At 49.9% G+C, this 16,977-nt stretch overlaps 1 protein-coding gene across 2 annotated transcripts in view; it reads left to right on the forward strand.

Moving 5' to 3' along the window:
* Positions 1-629: 629 nt before the first annotated feature.
* The window catches only part of Anxa6 (annexin A6), a 51,496-nt gene continuing 35,148 nt past the window's right edge, over positions 630-16,977 (forward strand). For both annotated transcript variants that reach the window (XM_015492713.2, XM_015492714.2), the window contains exons 1-2: positions 630-772; positions 11,045-11,088. In XM_015492713.2, the coding sequence (XP_015348199.1) occupies positions 11,071-11,088 (18 nt within the window). In that variant the 5' untranslated portion in view covers positions 630-772; positions 11,045-11,070. The remainder of the gene's footprint in view (positions 773-11,044; positions 11,089-16,977) is intronic.

The following is a 16,977-nucleotide window of genomic DNA, read 5'->3' on the forward strand; positions in this document are numbered from 1 at the left end:
GGTAATAATTCTCTGTTCCCTCTGGATTCCCAAATAATTTGTTCTTAGTTTTTCAATGGGTTACAATTTTTGGTCTCCTTTTCTACCTACCCGCCCCCCTTGCACTTCCCAGAGACAAGCACAAATAAGCGTCCCTCTGGAATCACTAACTCCACGTTTGAACCCTGACTCCACAGCTGTGTGACCTTGGTTAAGAAGCTGTCCTCCTCCGGGGTCTCCTTCCTTGGAAAGTGATAACGCCATTGACCGGATGGGGCCATTGAGACAGGAGATCTGATCAGGCTGCTCAGGTGCTGGGCCGCAATTCTGGCAAATCTCAATTTTCTGTTTCTCAACAAAGCTTTGGCGAGTTGCCGAAATTTGGGGGAAAGTGTCCAGAACTGGGAATCGGGAGCTCTGACTTCTAGCCCGGGTGACCTTGACCAAATCCCCCTCCCCTCTCTAGATCTCAGGTCAGGGGTCTGGGAACTGTCTGAGGTTCGAGGTTCTCCCGGCGGGCACCACCCCCAACCCCTAGCAGGAGACATTCTAAGATTCCAAAAGCCACTGAACTCGGGGGTGGGGGTGGGGGTGGGGGCGGGGGGCGGAGGAGAGGAGGCCGGGGAGCCCGATTGGCCTCCGCTCGCCACGTGTCGCGCGAGGAGCCGCCCGCGGTCAGCCCTGCCCATCCCCGCGCTGCGGCTGCTGCTGCTCAGCTAACGGGCTCCGACCCAGCGAGCTTCGCGTCCGCGCGTCTGTCAGTCCGCCGGCGACCCGGAGCCTCCACCGCGCGGTGAGTGGGCTGAGGTCGGAGAGGGGAGTCCTGCCCAAGGCTGCAGGGACAAGCGACAAAAGCCCAGTCTTGGACTGATCGGAGCCCCCCGCTGGTTCTGGGTAGCGGCGCGGGCAGCGGGGGAACCGCTGGGCTCCGGGGGAAGGAGGGCGCGGTAACCCGAGAGTGGCTCGGGCTGGGTGTGTCTGCGGGAGCCCAGGAGCAAATCCAAGGCTGGAGGCGGAGAAGCGCCGGCGGACGGCGCCCCTGCTGGGGGAGGGGGAGGGAGGGCGCCCCGGCTCTGCAGAGGGTGTGGTCCAGGGCCGGGGTCGCCGGGGCTGGGCGGGCTGCTGGTCCTGCTGGCCTTTTGCGGGCTTGAGGGAACTTTGAAGGCACAGGGCTGGGGACAGCTGGAGACAGATCTAAGGACTTTCAGGGAAGGATGTGGCTGAGGCCAAAGACTGAGAGTATGAAGAGTGGACCCCTCGAGCTGCTTATAAAATGGCCTGTGTGTGGCATTGGGGGGGCGCTGGTGCATACTTCAGGGCTCTGGTGGATCCCCACTCCCACCCACTCTGGGCCCCTGCTTACCTATGAAGGCCTCTCCAAGGGCTCTTGTGCGGTGGTAGTTTCCTCATCCTTCTTTCTGCTTCCCCTAAGTACAGTTCTATGCCTTCCCAAAGTTCGGAGGCTTCCGGTGCCTCCTAGAATGCTGGCAGGGGAGTAAATTACCCCAAATCCAAATCCCAGGGCCACCACAGCTTGCAGAGTGACCTTGAGCCAGTGGGTATCCCTCTCTGAGCCTCCATTTCTTTCTCCCAAGTTCAGGGCTGATAAACCTAGCCCCTTTCAAAGGAAACAATGGCTGTAAAAATGGATTTATTTGTCAGCTGCCAAGACCCATTCACAGGTTTGGAAATCTTGATTACAGTCTTGAGATGCCTGGGCCAACTCTTATAGGCCCTGGAAGGGGAAAAGGAAGGAGAACGGAGTTCTTTGGGAGGATTTGTCTGCTTTCTCCCTCCCCTTCTTTTGTCTAAACTCTGGTGGGTCTTCCCTGACAATTCCAAATTTGGGCATATGGCTCCCGGGTTTGTGGAAGAATTCCAGTTTCCCCTCTAGAATCTGTCCACTACTCCTTGCCCCCTTGACCTGAAAAACCCTTAAAATCACTAGTCCTCTGGGCAGGATGGCACATGCCTGTAATTCCAGAGGCTGGGGAGACTGAGGCAGGAGGATCTCAAGTTGGAGGGTAGCCTCAGCAATTTAGCATGGCCTTCAGCAACTCACTGAAACACTGTCTCAAATTTTCTTTTACTTAAAAAAAAAAAATGTTAGGGGGAGCTGGGAATATGGCTCAGTGGTTAAGCACCCCTGGGCTAAATTCCTGGTACTAAAAAAAAAAAAAAATCACTAGTTCCAGTAGGTTGCAGTGGCAGTAGTACAAGTCTGTAATCCCAGTGACTCAGGTGGCTGAAGCAGGAGGTTCAAAAGTTCAAATCCAGCCTCAACGACTTAGCAAAACCCTTAGAGACTTGGAAAGACCCTATCTCAAAATGAAAAAATAAAAAAGACTAGAGATGTAGCTCAGTGGTAAAGTGTCTCTGAGTTGAATTCCAAGCACACACACCAAAAAAAAAAAAAAAAAAAAAAATCAAATCACTGACCCCAGATAGGATTTCCTGGCCTGCTTAGCCTTTCTAGGTGTATCTGCCATTTTAGCCCCTATAGACCTTGACCTTCTATCTGGCAGGCCCAGAGCTCTGCAGAGGACACTGGCCTGCTGCTAGTAGAAAGCTGGCTTACAGTTCCAGATGTGTTAGAATCCTTGGAGAAGCCCCTTGACTCTGGGCTTTTGTTGCCCACTAGACTGCTGTGAGATCCAGGGCTGGTGTTCTAGCATTCAACCATTCTAAGATGTAAGATTCTGGGAACTGGGTGGGGCTGGGCAGAGAGGGAGGCAAAAGCTTCCATCCCCTCTGCAGCTGTGACAGTCACTCATCCATCTTCCTCTGCTTTCTTTCCTTTGTTCCCAAGGCACCATCCGCTGGGATACAGCAATTATTTGTGGTTTCTGGTAAGGGCTGCAGCTGTTACTGGGGCAGAAAGTGGATTGAGTGTGCGGAGGAGAGGGCTGCCCTGAGGAGTCCAGAGCCTGGTCTTTTGAGGTGGATCCTGGGATGGGTGGGGGTGGGGAGACCCTGCAGTGCTGGATGGCTGCCAGCATCTGGAACATCTGCACTGCAGCACCCAGAGGGAACCCTGGAATACCAGGCTCTAGCCTCACACCCAGCCTCTGTCCTGCGGCTAACCAGCTAGCTGTCCTGGGCACACCCACTGCCCTCTCTGCTTTAGCTCCTTCCTCTGTAGAGGGAAAAGACCTGTGCCGGGGGCACCCAGCTGGTAAATTGAGTTGGGTTTGTGTGGTTCTTCTTGCTGTACCATTCTAGTATATCTTGAGGAGGCCCCGTGGTGTCTCTGGCCTCACCCCCAGCCTCTCCAAGATACTTACTGGGTGGGGAAAAAGCACAGGATGTGGTCTCTACACTGATTCTTGAGCACACTCCCCCCCACACACACACCTCAACTGCCAATGGAGAGGAAGTGTGTGGGGGTGGGGGTATCTTTATGCTTATATAGTTCCTGACTTGGCTTAGAATCCAGCCACATTCCCATCTGCATTCCCAGTATCCTTTCCACAGGGACTGGCTCTAGAGGAATCACTGTCCATGACTGTTCATGGATTTTTTTTTTTTTTCCTGAGCTTCAGGTCCCTCATGTACAAGAAGGGTGAGGCTGATACCTTCACAAGTGGCAGATATGAAAGTACCTTGTAAACTGTAGAGTGCTCTAAACAGAAGCAAGTGTTGCTGTTATAATCTGAGAAGGGTGTGGTGCTTGAGAAGACAGGTGACCTGGGCCTCAGGTTCCTCATTTTGTAAAATGCCATCTTTATTCTCCTTAAGTAATAACCATAAAAAGGTATAAACCATTATTAATTGAACCCTTACCATTCTCCAGGCCCTGGCTGATATGTTAGGTGCTGTTACTATTTATGCCCATTTTGCAGATGTGGACGCTCCAGCCCTCAAAAGGGGGAAAATAAGGAATAACAATCACAAACTCTTTATTCTAGTGCTTTCCATGTGCCAAGTGCACTGCTAAGTGCTGTACTCCTTAATTCTTTCACCCCCACCATAATTCTTGAGGTAGGGGCTGTTTCTACCCCCATTTTCCACATGAGACAGGTGCACAGAGGTTATGCCTATCCTGGGCTGCGTGGTTACACATAGTGTCAGGGCTTCAGTCTCAGGTAGTCTGGCTTCAGGCTAACCTGAAAGACACTACATTTGCTGCCCTTTACAAAAGTGACCTGAGCTGGGATTCAAACCCAGGTCACACCATTTCCAATGCTGGGGAAGCCATATGATCTCCCCGGGCTTTGTCAAGCTGAGAATCAATGGTTCTGGGTCAGGAGGGCAAAGACACTGCTCTCTAAGAAACCTGAGTGCCTGGAGCTGGGGGGGTGTGCCCAGGCCCAGGGCCAGGGATGGCATTTACCCTCGATGCATCCGTGGAGGCTCCTGGAGGGCAGTAGGCTGCTCCTGGTGTCTTCCTGCAGATTGGGGGGGGGAAACCATCAGAAAAGGAGGAAGGGAAGGGTCTAGATTTTGTGTGTGTGCTGCTTGGGATGGAACCCAGCGCCTCACCCATGCTAGGCAAGCGCTCTATCACTGAGCTACAATCCCAACCTGGGAAGAAGGTAGATTTTATAAAAACCAGGGCCTTCCAACACACTCTGGATGCACTGAAGATAATATTCTGGAATACGGGAAGAGACTGTCAGACTCTTAATGTACTTTTTTTAAAATTGATTTTATTATTTTTTTTTAATATACCACAACAGTGGAATGCATTACAATCCTTATTACACATATAGCGCACAATTACATGTACTTTTAATACCATATTTTTAAAGTATATTTTTGTTCATCATGCTAAACGCTATTTTTTCTTTTGTCACTGGTGGTGTATAGAATCCAAAAAATTTTGCAAACTGCTTTACTAGACTGCCAGTTCCGTGGAGACAGCATTCCCATCTGTCTCGTTTTCTCTTCTGCCCCCAACTCCTACCAGTGAGCCTAGTTTGTTGATAAGTATTTTTTTGAAAAAATGAGTCCTGGGTTAATCAGTAATGTTCCTTATGGAGTTGGCCAAGTTGCCTAATCTCTCAAGTTCTTTTCCCTTTGGCTGTAGAATTGAGGAGTAAAGCATGGTTTGAAAACCACTAATCTAGACTATTTCATTTTTATTTATTTTTTCCTGTGACTTTTCAAAGACATCACTAACGGAAGCTTTTAGAGCTACTCCGGGCATTTCACTTGACAATTGTAAAGAGCTACCTCCGCTTGCCAAGGGCAAGATTTAACCTCTCTGGGGAGCTTAACAGAAAAGCATATAAAGTAAATATAATAATTTTCAAAAAAGGGTAAAATCATGACTCACCCAGATAGAAAAATGATCTTGAGCTAAAAATTTTATTGTCCTTATTAATCAGTGATAAAAGCAGGCAGGTAACCTGCTCAAAAGAGAATTGTAAATGCCTTTATATTGAACAGAATATGCAACTAGAGGTAAAACTGGTTTTTCCACTTGAGGGGGAGGGAAGTCCATCTCTAAATAGTCCAAAGACAATGAAAGCCCAGAATCAGATAGCCTGGAGGATTTTCCTTTGAATTATGGATTTTTTCCTGGAATACTTGGGAGGCAGGCAGCCTCCATACAATGGAGGAGTGATAAATTCACAAGGGTCGACCAAAGCCAGTCAGGTACAGGTAGTTGCTGAACACTGCAGAGTTTCTAAGGAGGGAAAGATTGCCCCTGGCTTTCTAGAAATTGTGGCATTTAAATCTAGCAGGCAGCAGTGGTTCTTGACCTCCTTGGCCGCACATCAGAATCACCTAGAAAAGTTTTTAGAAATTACCAAAGCCCAAGCCTTGTCCCAGAGCAGTTGAGTCAATCTCTGGGAGATTTTGAAAAAGTCCACAGGTTGTATTAATGAAGCCAGATAGGGAAGCTCTGGTCTAGGTTCTAGAAGTCTGGATAGAAAATACTGGTGCAGAGTGCTTCTGCTTTAGGGAGAGGGGAGGGTGTGGTGGGTGAAGAGGTGGGAGGTGAAGGCAGATACATCAGGAAGAATCCCACAAGGGCTTGAAGGCTGAGCTAAGAAGACTGGCAACCCAGGGCACCATGAGAGACTGGTGAGCAAAGGAGTGACCAGCTCAAATTATAGCCCCCTGGGCATCCAGGAGGCACAGAGGTACACTTTTCCCTCCAAAGTTTTGATTTTTTTTTTTTTTTTTTGGTACCAGTGATTGAACCCAGGGGCATTTAACCACTGAGCACATCGCCAGCCCCCGCCCTTTGTAAACTATATATATTTTATTTAAAGACAGGGTCTCAGAAATTGTTTTAGGACCTCACTAAGTGGCTGAAGTTGGTTTTGAACTTGTGGTCCTCCTGCGACAGCCTCCAGAGTGGCTGGGTGTGCTCCACCATGTCCAGCTAGTTTTGAAAATTTTAGTCTATGAAATGAATTGACATTACACAGACTTACAGGGGAAAAATGCACATTTATAGATGTGCATCAGCGTGGAAGCCAGGCACAGAGCATGAGAGTGAATAAGGGACAAGATCGATGAACCTTGTACAGAGTTAAGCAAAGGGTTGGGGGCTGGAGCTTCTAGAAGGAAGGAGGAGGAGTAGGCAGTGGAAGGTTGTGAGGGGAAAATGTCACTATGAGCAATAATGATCTTGTTAAGCAGATGCAGTCTTCCAGGTAAGGCTACCTGTGCTCCTCTGTCTGGGCCAGGTGTCAAACCCCCAATCTCATCTTCCTGTGAAAAGATCTTTTCAACACAGAAAGGGGGATATTAGATACTGCCTATGCTGCATCTGCTGTTAACACAGATGTCAACTTCTCTTTACAAAGGGACACCTTTGCAGAGCTTGTCTTATGTCTGCTTTCTTTGAATAACTAACTCAAAATACTCCAAAAAAATATGTTTGGAGCCCAGTGTGGTGGCGTACACCTATAATCCCAGTGACTCAGGAGAGGGAGGCAGGAAGATCACAAGTTCAAGACCAGCTTCAGCAAGTTAGCGAGACCCTGTTTCAAAATAAAAAGGGTTGGAATGCAGCTCAGGGGTAGAGCATCCTGGGTTCAATCCCCAGTGCCAGAGAAAAAGAGACAGACAGACATTTGGGGGTAGAATGTTTTACTCTCCCACAGAAAGCTGAGTGATCTTTATGCGTCATCTTTCAGTACCCCATAAAAACCAAATAGGATTGTCTTCTCAGAGATGAAGAAACTGAAGCAGAGAGAAGTTACATAACTTGCCCAAGGTCCTTATCTAGGAGTTTGCAGTGTCAGGATTTGAACTTGGAGACCTTGACTGCAAAAATCTGCATTTATTACCATGCTAGGATGCTGCAGTCTTTGAAAATGTTTGTGCTTGTCTTAATAGAAGTTATCATTTATTGATCCTTGACTTTGTGCCAGTCACTGTGCTAAGTGCTTTTCATATCACAAGTTGGTGTTTCTATATGCATTTTGCAAATGTGGAAATTGAGGTTCGGTTGAAGTAACTTATCTGAATCCCAAACTGGAGAACAACTGGGCCTCAAAGCCCATGTTTTTGCATGACTTGGAGAGACCCTACCCTTGTCCAGCTCTCTAGGATTGGGCAGTGGTGACGGCAGTGGGTGGCCACACAACACAAAGCCTCCCAGGTGACTCCACCCCGATTGGATTTCTAGAGCGATCAGCTGTGATGAGTTTTTATGGGTGTACAGATCAGAAAAGATTCAGAGTTTCTGGGAGGAGAGAGAGACTGTGTTTGCCAGGCTTGAACAACTATTTCAACAAAGTGATGAATCTTGCATAATTGGAGAGGGGCTGAGGTGGAATCCTGTGATCTGGGGGACAACCCTTCCAGGATCCGTACTCTGCTGTGAAAATCCCTGGTTGAAATCTATAAACGCCCCTCATATCAACTGTGGATCTTCCGAAAGAGGGAGGAAGTGTTATATATTGTTCCCATCTTTTTTATGTGGTGATGAGGATCGAATCCAGTGCCTCACACATGCTAGGCTCTACCAGATGAGCTATAACCCCAGCCCATATTGTTTCCATCTTATTGATGGAGAAACTGAGGCCCAGAGTTGGCCCTACTTGTCCAGGTCACATAGGGACAGACTAGTAACCAGAGTGTGGGTCTTTTCCTTTGGCATCTTCATTTGTTCCGCTGAAGCCAGTGTCAACAGCTGTGTGGGGGCTTGCTGTGGCCTGCTGCTGTCTAGTTTCTGAAAGGTCACTTTTCATCCTGAGATGCTGTATCTCTCAGAAATCAGAGGCTTAGAGCAGCAGATCGTTCAGCACCCTGCTGGGATCCAGGAAAACTGGGTATAAAAATTTGCCTAGTTTGAGAAGTAGGGTCCGGAGGGATCAGAGCTTCTCTTAAATCCAGGGTAAGTGTTAATGGCACATCTGTTTCGGACCTTCTCTGAACCCCTGGAGGGATCCACAGGGAGACTGGCCATTTGAACTGGAGTCTAAATGTCTAATTCTGGAAGAAGCTCCCTTTCCATGTAGCAGGAGACGTGCACTCACACAGGCCACCACAGAAACTGTTCTCAGAGCTGAGACCATTTTCCCAAAGGCTTAGAGGCCCCTCCTTGGAGCCATCTCTCCTTGGAAAGGGGCTTTCTTCCAGATGATCCTGGGCGGCAGCCAGCTACCAAAGTTTCCAGCAAACAAGGCCAAAGGAAACTGCTTCGATGTGCAGATGATGGACTTCAGCCCTCCCTCCCCTGTCAATCGACTTCCGGGGCCTCATTTAGTCAGATTCTCTGCTATACTTGGGGTTCCCTCACCCTTTGACCCCCACCCCATCATGCCCCAGACCTGGGGAAATCCAGAGCTGGCTGCCAGCCCAGTCTGGGGTGGATGTCAGTCCCCAAAACACACGCGCACACACACACACACTGTGAGGGGATATAGTTTCCATTTCCTGGTAAAAGCTGCATATTTGTACCAAGAGGCCCCTGGTTGCCAGGGCGACAGTAGGGTTTCCTTGTGAGCAGAGCTGAGCTGAGCTCAGCTGAGCTGGCTTTGCAGGCAGGTCCCCTTCACTCCCAACCCCATCTGATAAATGTCCTTTGCTGCAGTTTGGGGAGCTCATCAGGCAGTGGGAACACATGAACAAAGCTCCTGTCCTCAACCCCACACCAGTACAGTGAATTCCACCGTCTACTGAGAATATGACTGTCCCTGCTGCCCTGGAGATGACTTCGGTCTCATCCTCCAACAACCCTGAAAGGCAGAAAAGGGAAAGCCCCAGTTTTGTGCTTAAGATAAACCCAGAAATAGAGCAGTGAGACCTTGGTTACATAGCTTCAGATGACAAAACAAACATTCCAATCCAGGTCGCTCTGACTCTAAAACCTACATTCTTTCCACTCTGTCCCACCATGTCCAGTGTCCCCCAAAGAGTAAGGTCAGGGGCTGAGGTCTACAAGATTTCCTCTGAGGTTTGAGGGGTATGTAGAGGAATAAAAAGCATTGATCTGGACTGTCTCCTTGGTTTCCACCACCCCTTTCAATTCTGTTCCTTGTGGGTCTTACTGAGTAAATTTGTTATTTTTACTTTTAAAAAACAATACACAGGGGCTGGGGTTGTGGCTCAGTGGTAGACGCTCGCCTAGCATGCTCGAGGCCCTGGAATCCTCAGCACCACATAAAAATAAAATAAAGATACTGTGTCCACATAAATCTAAAAAATAAATATTAAAAAAAAAAGCAATACATAGACATGGTTGAAAGAGATGAGATCACACAGGCCTGTTTACTACGGAAAGCAAAGTTCCTTCATTTCTCCTCTTTTTATCCTGAAAAGTTTGCTTAGCTTTCATCTCTTGCCTTTCTGCTGAGAGTTCTCATTAGCCCAGCACCTGCCCACTTCCCTTCCCCTTTCCAAACCAGTTACATCCTCTTTTTCATTTATTTGTAGGTAATGTACCTGTGTCTCTTGTTTCTTCACTGTAGACCCTGGCTCCTGACATCACCACCCCTTACTCCTTATCCATTCTCCATGAGATCATGTGTCTTGTTCAGATCCCCTGCAATGGCCTTGACTCATCAGAGGAAATTGATCAGAGGAAAAAAAAATCAGACTTTTTTTTTTTGTACTGGGAAGTGAAACTGGGGTATTTCCCCACTGAGTTACATCCCCAATCCCCAGGTCAGCACAATCCCCCCCCCCCCAACACACACACCTTTTTTGAGACAGAGTCTTGCAAAGTTGCCCGGGTTGGCTTTGAACTTGCCATCCTCCTGCCTCTCCCTCCCAAGTCTTTGAGATGACAGGCATTTGCCACTCCCCCAGCAAAACTTCAGCCTGCACAGTGGCCTGAGGCACTGGCCTCCTGCCCCAGTCCTGTCAACCTCCTTCCTACGGCCACCTGAGCCACACCAAGCTCTGTGGTGGCTTCATGACACCCTCTGAGCAGCCACTTGAGATCGCGCCTTTGTCACTCTCCTGGCCAAGCTTTGTCTTTTTGGTGGTCCTTACCACCACTTGAGGTATGCATTCGTCACTCTTCCCCGTTAGGACTCAACCTCCAGGAAAGCAGGGATTTCAGCTCTCCTATACCTGCTGTCCTAGAGCAGGGTCTAACTCGGGACAGGTGGTAATGAATGGTAGACCTAGGAGAGGTGTGGATGGGAGCCCCTGCCCCCATCTGCACACCAGAAGTCCTGGGTTCTGAAGCCATTCTTGGTGACTTGGAGAAAGGCCACACAGGCTGCAGATAGCATGGACTCTGGAATCTGGGATCTGACTTGGAAGCTGAAGTGGTCGGATTCAGTTCTAAGCTGGTTGACCTCGGATCACACGTTGCGGCACCCCAGCCTCCTTTCCTCCTCTCGAGAGGGGTGGGTTGGAAGGATGATGTGAGGAGGGTTAGTGTCTGGGCAAGTGCTCTGCAGGGCCTGGAGGCTGCTGGGTCAGTGGTCCTGCCCACCCGCCCTCTTGGCTCGCCCTGGTGTGACTGTCTGGACACCATCTAGTGTATGGATTGTCATCTGAAAAAAGGTACTAAGCCAGACCAGGTCTTTGGATGTGGTTTAACCGGAGGGGCTTGAGGCAGCTGGAAAGAAAATTAGGGTGGGGGTGAAGAAAGGAAAGGATCAGAATTCAGGGGAATCTCACGAACTCTTTTTCTTCTCCACAGTGGTTTCTGCTGCAGAACCTGACACCATGGCCAATCCAGCACAGGTAAGGGGACCTTTCTCTCCTGAAGGTTGTGCCCTGTCTTCCCTGGGCCTAGGATCCCCCTAGAGTCATTAGACCTCCTGCAGAGACCCTCTGATAACCTTCAGCCTAAAACCATCAGGAAATGTGTTTAAGTCCTATTAAAAGTCACAGCTCTTCAGAAGCAAGTCACCAGTGATGCTATACAATATCCTAAGCAGAAAAGGATGCTCATTGGCCCAAATGATCAAGAAGCACAGGACTTCAAGTCTGGATAGATCCAGGGGCCCAGATGATAGTCAGGATTCTTTCTCTGTGAGTGAGCTTCTCTGGCTGGCTTTATTCTTGAGTAGGTCCTTCTTTGCCTGGCACATTAGTTACCAGCAGCTCCAGGTTTCCATTCCTCTGCTTTAGTAGACCAGGAGAAACCAACGCATGCTTCCAGGGGAAGACTCGGGTTTCGTTCCTGCTGGCTTGGCCTGGGTAACATGCCCTCTCTTGGAACCAGGAGGTTGAGTTGGTTTCACATGAACTGCATGGCCCAAGAGTGGTTCCCCAAGAAAGGAGACAGATACTCAACAAGCCAAGAAGCAATAAAGTCCTCTCTGCCCTGGAGATGGGGATGTTCCCTGTCACACGCAGTCAGGATTATATTTCCCTGGCTTGGAAGACTCTAAGCTCACTCTCTCATTCTGTCTGCCCATGCTGCTGGGAGGAGAATAGGAGACATGTTGGAACTTGAACTCCTGTGTGGCTAAGACTGGGGTCTATTCATAGTCAGCCCAAGGGGTCACCTTGTGCCAAAGTTGGCCTGAGAGTGGTCCCTGGTGGTCAGCCTTACAGAAAGAGGTGTGGTCAGTGGGATGATGGCATTGGAGGGGGAGAATAAAACTGAGGGACACGGAGCTCTGCCTTCCCCGGGCCTGGGGTCCCTCTAGAGTCATGGCCCCTTTGGAGCTAGGAGTTCTTCACTCTCCTTGGGGCTCATTTCCCCCTTACAAGGTGGCTGAACTCAGTGCAAAGAACTTCACCCTTATGTTCGTGACTTGCCACCCTATGAACTGGGGCCTGAAGGATACCCAGGGCTTGTGTAGAGCAGTGTTATGTGACATAGGACCAGCACCCTCAGGAGAACTCCAGTGTGGCCTCCCTGCCAGTCCCTTAGGAACACACTTTGCATGGTGGCCTCTGACCACAAGGAGAGAGTATTTGTGGTTATGGGCAAAATTCCAGAGCAGAGCTCTTGCCGTTTCCCCATTTCCCATCTGCAGTCAGACCAGATGGGCATTTGCATTGAAGGGTGCCAGATGACCCAAGTGGACCAGAGGAACCAGGACCTGAGGCATGGAGCTTTGGAATTCTGGGCCAATGCTCTAGGGCCAGGCCCAGTCCCTGGATGATCATTGTTTTTATTGTCAGGGACCAGGGGCCAATAGACCCCTGCAATCAAGTCCCAGAGTAGCAGGGCCTTAGGGGGCCCTCCTCCCATGGAGGGTCAGTACCTCGTGCACAGTGCTCTGATGGGGAAATACGGGAGCTCTGGGGCAAGCAGAGAGGATGGGGACAGTGGCCTGTAGAGAACTACTCAGAGGAGACACCAGAGGACTGAGGCATGGCCTAGGGAGGAACAGCTGAATCAGGCCAGAGCAGGGAGAGAACAGTGTGGTCCGGGAGGAAGAGTAATTTGGTGTGCTCAGAGTGCAGCAGCTGGGGCAGGGAGAGGTTGCAGAGGACAAGATTAGAGGAAGATGACAAAGGTCTTCTGGCCACTGAGCTAGAGTTTGTGTCTCTTGCTCCAGTTCTTAACTCTGTTTCCAGGGCCCAACCCCCATGTGCAAACACACGCAAACACACTCTTCTCAGGTCTGATCACCTGCCTCCAGTTCCTCCCACCATGGTGACTGTGCTGTCCTCCCATGTCTCCTTCCAGAAGAGGGGAACTTTAAACCCAAAAGCATGAGGAAATACTTCCATGTCACAGAAGTTCCCAGGAGGCATGTCTCTGTGGCCTCGGTTTCGTGGAATGTTCTGGGTCAGAATGCAATGTTGAATGTAGAAAGGCTTTGGGGACATGGCAAGAAGGGCAGGTGCTGGTGCCAGGAATTCTGGGAGTTATGGAGATGAGGCCTGGGTCAAGTCCTATCAGTTGAGGTCCTGTGCAGCCAGCCGTCTCTCTGGGGACGCCTGCTTCAGCTTTGAGAGACCAGGGACACCTGCTCCAGCAACAGCCTGGGAGGGGCCTCAGACCACAGAGCCCCAGGGCTCTGGCTGCTCACCAGCTGGCACCAGGACCTGCTGAATATTTCAGGACGGAAAGTCCCTTCCCTGCTGTCCCCTCCCTCCATTATGAGTACCTGTGGCCAGGATCTTGTCACCGGTGTGATAGGAAGTCAGGGTCAGAGGGATGAGGAGAGGCTTGGGCAGCCATACAGGTGACACTTAGAGATACAGAATTCACACCGTGGGTGTGAGAATGACTGACAGCAGTGGGAAGTCTGCGCCTGGGTGCTTTGAGAAGCTGTCTCTGTGGTTCTACATGTGACCAGTGCGAAGCTCCCCCCACCACGTGGGGTCCCAGGGTAACTAGCCTAACAGGAGATCACTTTTGTTATTCTTGTGTAAAGAACTGCATAGGAGACTGGGCTTGCGCCTCACTAAGCTAAGCTTGTCTCTAAGTGGACATTTTGGCCAAGCTCTGAGAAGGTCATTGGACACCCTTTCCTGGCAGGGCATGGCCTCATCTGTCACCTTCAGCCCCTTCCTTGGTCACCCCCACTCACCTGCACTGTCCAGAGAGGGAGAAGGGTCACAATGGAGGGGCAACAAAGGGTAGTCTGCTGCCATCTCTTCAGTCCTTCATCCTAGGGACAGACTTCCATCTTCTCCTTGTCCCCTCCTGGCAGCTTATGATTCCTTGATCTTTGGGCATCTGACTATGAGCTCAGAGACCTGCTCCAGCAGCAGCCTGCTCAAGCATACCCCGGTACTTGTTCACTTCCCCCAAACCCCCGCCGCAGCAGACAAGTTAAACATTTTCCAGATCTCACGTACCAACCTTGAGAAAGGCATCAGTTTGAACCATATGAAACTTGCTGTTATTTAACTGCTTTTAGTCTACATAAAAGTCGTGTGGGTCAACTGGATTTTTTTTTTAAAGTCCAATACTGGAACAGTGTCGTGAGCAGGTGCTCTGTTTAATGGATGAGGACCACAGTACCAGGAGCTTGTAGCCAAGGGGAGTGCCCAGGGCAGCCCAGCCAGGACTGGAGCCACTGGGCAGCATTACAGCCTCAGTGACTTGCTTTTCTCTGCTCTTCTACATCACTCTCCAGCCACATCCCATCCTAGCGACTCTGGACACCAGCCCCTAAGCATTCAAGAATCTGGGCTTGCTTTCCAGAGTGTTCCTTGACCCTACCCCAGCCCTCTGCCATGTGTCTCCTCTTTTGGTGCCTTTTCCATTGCTCTGCTCCCTGGGGCCAGCTGTTACTCATCTTTTAGAACTCGGCTTAGAGGTCACCTCCAGGAAGCCTTCTCTGACCTGCTCAGCACATGAGTTCAGTCATTCATAGATCCATTTATAAAACAGATATTTAGTGAGTGCCTGGCTGCTCCCGGCCTTGTGTTAGGTGCTGGAAATACATCAGTGAGCTAGACACAGCTTCCTAAAGGAAAGAGACCTAAAGGTTCCTTTTCTGGCTCCTTTGCTGCTCTCATTATAATGCCTACCCCACTGAATTACATTTGCAGCTGCAGTGCATCTTCTCTTCCGGCCTAGGAGATCTCAGTGGTCCCTGGTCCCAGCACTCAGTAGATGCTCAGTAAATGTTGCTTGATTGCTTAAATGAGGGGATGAATGAATGAACTGTAGGGAGGCCCTGGCCCTTGCTGCCCTGGAAACAGGAGCATCTGAATATGAGAAGCACTTAGGGTACAAAGACTTGGCCAGCACTACTGCCTATTTATAGCCTTGAAAATGGGGTCAGAATGGCACAGGGAGGAAATGGGTCTACCCCCAAAGGAGCCAGTTCCAGCAGAGGATTAATGGAGGAATGATGGTGAGTGAAATAACTCAAATGCTTAGAATTCAAGGACAGGGACAGGGGGACATCACTGGCCAGAGCAGAAGTCCTAGGCTGCGTGATGGTTGGCCCTTCCCATCTCCAGCCCCATCCCAGATGGCAACCAGGGGGAAGGAAGAAAGTTTGGTCTGTTAGAAAGAGCCTTGGATTCCTTTCCCAGCCAGGCCTCTGACTTTCTGTGTGGTCTTGATATGTCATCTGCCTTCTGTATTTTGGGTCTTTGGAACCACATGTGGTTTTTTTGTTTTTATTTTTTATCTTTTGCTGTACAGGGGATTGAATATAGGGCCACTCTACCACTGAACTCCATCCCCAGCCCTTTTTGGTTTTGAGACAGAGCCTTACTAAGTTGCCTAGACTGGTCTCCGACCTGTGATCCTCTTGTCTCAGCCTCCCAAGTTGCTGGGATTACAGGTGTGTGAGCCAATACGCCTGGCCCATGTGTGGTTCCTAGGGAGCTTTCCCTTCCTTGTTCCAAGTAAGCCAGGGAAGAGTGGCAGGAAGGCTGGAGCCACTGTGGATTAGGACAGGTGGAGAGAAAATCAACCAAGGATCATGGCAACAGCAGCCTGCAAAGGGGCCAGACAGACCCTAGAAGACTTGGCCCTAGTGGCATCTTTCAAAGCTTGGTGCTCACAGTGCCTGTCTCAGGGTTCCCAGCATTGGAGAGAACTTTGCTAGAAACTCAGGAAAACACTCCACCCACTCCTCAATCTGCCTGCCTTACTCTTTAAGCATCCTTCATCTCAGAGCCTGAGGAGTGCCTTCATTGATTTGTGCAACTGTCAGGTACAGAGCCCTTTCCATTCTCTGTACCCAGTTATTCTCCTTATGCACAGTTACTTGTCTTATTCATGACACAGTCCCTGTCCTCCATGGAGTCAAGAATCAAGAGGAAAGCAGGACTAACGGATCTTAAGGCCCCTTGCAAAGCAGTCATTCTGATCTCTAAACCGTCGTTTCTCCATCCATCCCAGAAGCTGATCCCAGAGCTCTTCTTTTCTAGTATTGCTGGGCTGGGAGTATCCAGAGAGAAACTCCAAGGGTGGGAGGTAAAATTTCCTGGAGGAGGCCAGTTGTTCTTTCTCCTGTTCATTTATTCATGTGACAAGTACTTGAGTCTCCTTTGTCAGTCCCTGAGCCGTATACGGGGTGGGTCTGGTGCCTGCCCTCTGGGGTTCCTGGATTGGAATGCCTGCCCAGGTGAAGATGCCCATGAGATGTGAAGTAAGGCAGAGGGAGCCTGGCCATAGGAAAAGTCACCATTCTGTTCTCTGAGCTCCTTACAATGTGTCCTGGTCCATGTATTTGACCTGTCTTAAGCTTTCCTTCTCTGCCCAAGGGTATGATCAGGTTGCAGGAGATTCATGGATGGCGGGAAGAAGGCAGTGTCCCTTTCTGGTCACCCGCACCGTCAGGACTTTAAATAGCAACACTGCGCCCACGCGTGCATACCTCAGGGGAGTCAGCCTCTGCAGACATAAACCAAGGAGCACGCAGGCGCCTGGCTGGGTCCTGCAGTGCAGGCCCTGGGAGACACTGGTCAGTAAGGGGCTTGTTCTGCCTGTCTCACTCCTGGAAAGGCACAGTCTTCGGGCCACCCTGACCCCTACAACTCTTTCCATGGTGCCTGACCTGGTCCCCCACCCCACTGAGGCCTTAGCTGGAATTAGCCTCTGCTGTCTCCCACATTACCTTGCTTCTGTCTTAAGGTATTCATTACAAGCTTTATGTTAATTTGCCTGCTTGTCTCTGCTCAGAGCTAGGAAGGAGCTCGTGAAAGACAGAGCTAGGCCCCTCTTCTCTCCCCACGTCTTCAGCTCCCAGCGTT

Source organism: Marmota marmota, unplaced genomic scaffold (assembly GCF_001458135.2).
Source record: "Marmota marmota marmota unplaced genomic scaffold, marMar, whole genome shotgun sequence".
Taxonomy (NCBI): Eukaryota; Metazoa; Chordata; class Mammalia; order Rodentia; family Sciuridae; genus Marmota; species Marmota marmota.